Source organism: Aulonocara stuartgranti (genome assembly GCF_965226115.1).
Source record: "Aulonocara stuartgranti genome assembly, chromosome: 3".
NCBI lineage: Eukaryota > Metazoa > Chordata > Actinopteri > Cichliformes > Cichlidae > Aulonocara > Aulonocara stuartgranti.
In genome coordinates this window covers 66,941,455-66,947,454 of record NC_138941.1, presented here as the reverse complement: position 1 = coordinate 66,947,454, position 6,000 = coordinate 66,941,455, and the positions used below count along the sequence as shown (strand labels likewise).

The 6,000-nt window shown below is 38.4% G+C and overlaps 1 protein-coding gene across 2 annotated transcripts; it reads right to left on the bottom strand.

The window, feature by feature from the left end:
• Nucleotides 1-2,358: 2,358 nt before the first annotated feature.
• LOC309695957 (butyrophilin subfamily 2 member A1-like) lies at nt 2,359-4,782 on the bottom strand. Of its 2 annotated transcripts, XM_082516989.1 has the most exons (3): nt 4,665-4,782; nt 4,146-4,241; nt 2,359-2,907 (listed from the first exon to the last, which is right to left on the bottom strand). In XM_082516989.1, the coding sequence occupies exons 1-3, from the start codon at nt 4,732-4,734 to the stop codon at nt 2,564-2,566; spliced, it is 510 nt and encodes a 169-aa protein (XP_082373115.1). In that variant the 5' UTR covers nt 4,735-4,782; the 3' UTR covers nt 2,359-2,563. The 2 variants fall into 2 exon arrangements, 1 of the variants encoding a protein (XP_082373115.1); XR_014273267.1 differs by lacking the exon at nt 4,146-4,241.
• Nucleotides 4,783-6,000: the final 1,218 nt, after the last annotated feature.

Below are 6,000 nucleotides of genomic sequence, written 5' to 3'. Positions count from 1 at the left end.
CATGTAAGCAGATCTAAGATGACTTCAGTTAAATATGTTTATGATGGATAGTGTGCTGCTCTGTGAACTGTATATTGAAGATGCAGTGATGTATTGCCTCTGTCCAGGTCAGGGCCTACTATATGCCACAGCCTAAAGGCAGAGTCGGGGTCGAGGCTGGAGTGATTACAGGGTGGTGGGTCTTGGAGGACAACTGCTGATTCCTGTTAAAGTTAGACTTGTGGCATGACTGGCTCTGGCCTTGGACTGGATGTTTTATCTCTTTGGCAACTGGGACACTTGATTGTTTATCCATTAATTTTTTGATCATTGTACTAATAAATTATCTTTTAGAATTTTAGGCTTTTCCCACAGCTGAGATGGTTGGTCAGACCTAATATGCTGTGTGTGTGACATGAACTAACGCTGGTAAACTGAACACAAACTAAAACACAGAAATTTGCTCTTAAAGAAGCCATAAACTCAAAATTAGTATCAAAATCTCACGGAAGGATTATCAGAAACATGTGCATCATTTAAAGAAAAAAAAAGGTGAACACAGACAAACACAAACTTCAGAATCATGTCGCTGTGTATATATAAACATATGTTGTACTATACAAGAGGCAGACAGCAGCTGCAGCCTCCATAAAATCACAACTAATCTGCAGGAGTCTGTAAGTTTACAGTAAGGAACAAAGAAGCAGAAACACCCGCATAGTAAACATGTACAGACAGGCAGCAACAAGTAGTCTGCAGAGAGCTCATCTGCCTGCTGCAGACTCGCAAGTCACATATCAGATTACTTATTTTAAAAAAGGTGAAATTTTAATACTTACATTTTTGTAGGGACTCTTTATATCATCTAGATGGAAAAATTAACCACAAAAAAAAAAGAATGAGGCCAGTACATCAGGTCTGTTTTTTTCTGTCGTCAAAAGAAACATGCTGTTTTTCAATTACACTCAAACAATAGAAAATCTCTGGCTGCTAGGTACAGAGTCGCTTTAATGGAATACATTTTACAGATCCTTATATATTGTTTTTGTTAACAATTAAATAGTATAAAAACTTGTTTGAGAATTGATTTGGTTGTTATTTACTAAAAACAGTTCACACAGTTTGGTCTCATTATGTTCCTGTAACTAAAGATTTTATATAAAAAGCAGCTCTTAATTTATCATTTTGATAATGTGCAATTCTCAAAGTAAATACAAAACATATCCACTATATGTAAATAACACAGTAAAGTCATGTGTCCACTGTGCAGCTGTGTTGATATAATGAGTGAATGATTTGATCTTTTCACTGCCTGCTGTGTTTCCTCGACTCCTGAGCAAAGATAAAGAGTCAGTTCAGACCTGCAGTTGGTCCTCGTGGTGTTTGAACTTGAATTCAGCCTGATTTGTTTTTCATGTCTTCTCCTCCATCATCAGTTATCAGGAGAGCAGACAGTCAAAGTACAAGAATTCAAACAAACACAGAGATTCTACTTACAGAGCAGACACAGCACAGATGTTTCCTTCATCGTCCTTCTCACTCATTTGAGCTTTTTTTCATTTCTGTCACCGACACCAAGTAAAGCCCGCCCTCTTCCTCTGAGCACCAGCTTTCTATTGGTTCAAACACAGAGGTGGGGGACTTTTTTTTCTCTTTGTAAAGATACAAGTAGTTCAAGTTTCAAGTTTCATTGTCGTGTACAGATAAACAGTGTAGCCACATTTACCCATAATGAAAATTCTTTGGCTCGTGTATCACACAGTGGAAATTTGTATCTATCTTTTATTTTGGTTTTATTCTGATTTTTAGTGTTTATTTATAAGTGTAGTTTTATTTGCATGGTTTTATTCTGTTTCCATTGCATGTTTGTATGTTGATAGTTATATTGCATGGTTTTAATCCACTGTTGACTGGCTGCACATACACTTATTCTTCATTTCTTTATTACTAAGTTAAGTTACTGTGTTGCGTTGTGATGTGTCGTATTGTGTTGTGTTGTATGTAGTGCCGACGTAGGACAGTTTTCCAATTTCATTGTACTATTGTACTATGTATGACTGTGCAATGACAATAAAGAGTTATCGTATCTTATCACAAACAAAATTATATATATATCAATATCAGGAAGAAGGAACACGAGAAGCTGGAGAAATACCAACTATTGTTATTCAGAACTTAACTCTCTGCCTTATTTGTACTTGACTTACAGATGAATCACAAGAGGCTGGTTTGAATTCTGATCTGATTGTTCTTTATGTTTCCTGCAGGTCACCAAAACAACAAACAGACAGACTTGCAAACAGTCCATTATGTCCTCTAATTCCCTCCATCCTCTGTGTCTCCTCCTGTCTGACCGGCAGGTGAGAAACAGGTGTGAGGTGTCAGCTGTCAGGTAGGTGATGAGTGAAGAACAGAACAGAATCCGTTTCCTCTTCAAACTGCTGTCAGACATTATCTACTGCACTCTGATCACATCACTCAGACCAGCTGCTTTCTACAAAGTCTCATCAACAACATCTTTACAAACAAACATCAACAAGCAGGAAGCAGCTTCACCTCTGATCACACACACACTCAACTCTACTCACTCACCTGGAGGATCAACACTGAGGTTTATGGTGCAGATGAGGTTCAACCAGGCCTCTTGGTTTGATTCTCCCCATGCAACATAACATCTGTATGTTCCAGTATCATTAATTGTCACATTCTTCAGAATCAAAGACACGTCTCCATCCTTCATCTGTCTGTCTTTCAGATCCACCCGGTTCTTATAAGCTGGATTCTGGTTGTCTGGATCAAACTGACCAATTTGGTAATAAAGGAGGTTCCAAAGGTCTTTGCTCCACTCTATGGCTACGATCTTGTTGTTTGGAGCTCGACATGTCAGAGTGACGTCCTGTCCAGACTCAGCTGTGATGTTTTTCTGGTCTGAATGAGGAAACAACACAGAGCAGAGAGGTTAAAAGTTAAAGTACAACTGTTCACTTCTACCGGAGTCAATCAGATTGAGAAGCCACACACACACATACACACAAAAACACTGCTTTTGTGTTCATCACAGAACATTAGACAACATAGAAACATAATAGTTACGGGATAATATAAAAAAACATATTCCTCATGCTGATGATGAGGGTCTGTTGAAGAAAAGATTGGCTTCAGAAAGCTTCTGTTAAGCAAAAACAAAAATACGAGATGTGCTGAGTGGACTGTACTGAATGTGCCACATAATGTGGAGATTATTTCTTTTCATATATAATTTCCTCTCAAGTTTGAGCTAGATTTCTGGTAAATTTGATGTTGACTGTGTCAGTTTTTACACGATTAGAAATAGGGGTTATACTACGTCTGTAAACCAAACAAACAAACAGGGCGATGCTTTTTAATCCTCTTCATCTCAGAGGAAATAACAGTTTGGTTTCTAATAGTGATGGGTCCAGCAACACTGACGCACCGACGCATGTATCAAGCTCACCCAGCGATGCCCGTATCGGTGCGTAAGTCGCTTTAAGAAAAAGTCACGTGATCGATACAGCTGCTGTCTCGCTCATTGCCAACGCACCAAACTGTGTTTAAAAGGTACCGCATCTGCATCTAACAATGGAATGAGTCGCCACCAAAAACCCCCACAAAATTACTCTCGCAAAGATAAAAAAAACCCAAAAAACATCTCTCTATAACAAAATGGACCCTGAAATAAAAAGAAATGTTTCTGCTGTGTGGGATCACTTTGATCTTTTAACTGCAAATAATATAATATAATAGTTTGTCTTTGTTTCAGTGTAATCTATCAGAACAGGAAAACAGCAATGTGACTTGAAGTGTAAATTATTTATTTCATTTGATGCAGGTTAAATGTTGCATCTGTTCTGCATTTCTTACACAAACAAAAGCACCTCCTCAGTGTTCAGGCATTACAGAGCCAAACATGAAAATGAGGAGACAAACACACTGAGAATGAACACAGGTCGGCCTATATTGACACTGAACAGCTTTATCGTCATTTCTTTTATTAATATGCGTTTTATTATTTTGAAATCAAGCATCTAAGAAGACTGCTCTGGACCAGGCAGTCCTGAATTTTATTATAAAGGACTGCCAACCCCTTAGTATTGTGGAGAGTGTCAGACAGAAACATTCCACGATCAGAGGATCCTTTAACGTACCGGGGGAACAGGAAGACCTCTTATCAGAACCTTTTCCACCTGGCTTTACAGTTTTTGTGTACCCCAGCTTCATCTGTTCCTGTGAGTTTTCCAAAGCTGGAGAAATGGTGTAAAAAAAAACAAAAACGTAATAGACTGAATGCAAAAACATTCGATAAACTTATTATTCTGAATAGAAATTTATATTACATTCACAATACTTTCATTTTAATTTTCACTTAATGTCTTTCACACTATATTTTAAAGATGTCTACAATATTTGCAATATAAAAGATATAAAATGATTCCATGGACAGTACAATACCTTACAGTGTATAAGAATGACTAGGTCATTGAATCAGTGTCTGTTGTGAGTCTCAAGTAAGTTGCCTGCAATGATATTTAAGGTCCAGCAGGTGTCAGTATGGAGCAAAACAGCAAAACTGTGTCGACACAGTATCGACACAGTTTGGGGAATGTGCTGAAACGCTTCACGAGGCCTCATCTACCCATCACTAGTTTCTAAAAGTTAAATCTCACCTGCAGAGACAAACGCGAAGACACCGACAAACATTAAACAGTAGAGTGACGCAGCTGTTCCAGCAGCCATTTCTTCCTCTTTCAAGTTTAACGGTAGCTTGCATCCAAAATTGTTGCATTACTGCCATCTCCTGGCTTTTAATCTTCCGTCACTCCTGAGTCCTCAGATCCTCTTGATGAGCATTCCTCAAAAAACGAAAAACCACCTCTTTCCCTTCACCATGACTTAACTTATCAACCACTTGTTCAAACGTAAGTTCCCTTCCACCACTCATTTCACCCCTCATCACCCTCCTGTGACTTGCATACTTCCTACAACTAAGAAGCACATGTCCAACCATAGCATTACATCCATCACACAACCCAGTCGGGTGTTTCCCTATCTTAAAAAGAGTGCCATTTAAAAAGCAGTGGCCTGTTCGTATTCGACTGATAATAACCTCCTCCTGTCTCTTTAATACACTACTCCTCTTAGCTTCTATTGTGTTTTGCACCCTATATAAATGTCTCCCTTTTGTGTCATTATCCCATGCCATTTGCCAGAAGTTCTTACTTTCTGTACAAACTATACTTTTCCCTTCAGATATTGACAATGAGCCGGAGTCCTTTTGTTTTGATCAGACAGTCTATGATGAGCAAAAAGAACGTCATACAAAATCTGCTGATGGGTTTCCTTGTTTAATACTCAATAATGGTATTGTATGTCAAGTATGGCATACAACTCAACTGCATATATACCCAGACAATTTGATGTTCTTTTTCCACTGCTACACTAGTTGCTTCAGTCTTAGGATCGTTTGATCTGTATACACCTTTTAAAAAGTTACTGTATTTGTTATCTATCTATCATTTCTCCTGTAAACACAGACAATCCATCATTAATCCTCTTCCCAATTTTTACCATAAAGTCTGGAATTACTACTGCCATCCCCACTTGACTAGCTGGATTCTTTGAAGCATCCGTATATACTTGCACATACCCATAATACTGATCGATGTAACCCTGAACTGTATTTGAGTCTAGAGCGTCTGCCAGCACAATATATACCAATTTCTGCTCCTCTCTGTATAGGTAATAAAACTCTCTATGGGTAACAAAACACACCAGTGGCAGGGTAGATTAAAGGTTTTACACTTTTACTGTTGTTCACATTTATTGCCCCCATTGTATAGTGTTAAGTTGGGGAAGGTGCGGCTTTTTAACTTGGAAATCTGATTTGAGGAGATGGCATTCCAGTTTCAAATTCCAGCGGGGAACTTGGAAATTCAGATTTAATCTCAAACACCGTGAGCACATAAAGCAAAAGCACAGGCGGTACCATGAAAGAGCTGGGAC

Bases quoted from the DNA above. Each gene is read 5' to 3' on its own strand.
- LOC309695957 (XM_082516989.1), bottom strand. From the start codon at position 4,734: ATGGCTGCTGGAACAGCTGCGTCACTCTACTGTTTAATGTTTGTCGGT. The intron at 4,242-4,664 runs GTGAGATTTAAC...CCATTTCTCCAG, and splicing joins CTTCGCGTTTGTCTCTGCAG to CTTTGGAAAACTCACAGGAA. The intron at 2,908-4,145 runs GTACGTTAAAGG...TTCCTCATTCAG, and splicing joins GAGGTCTTCCTGTTCCCCCG to ACCAGAAAAACATCACAGCT.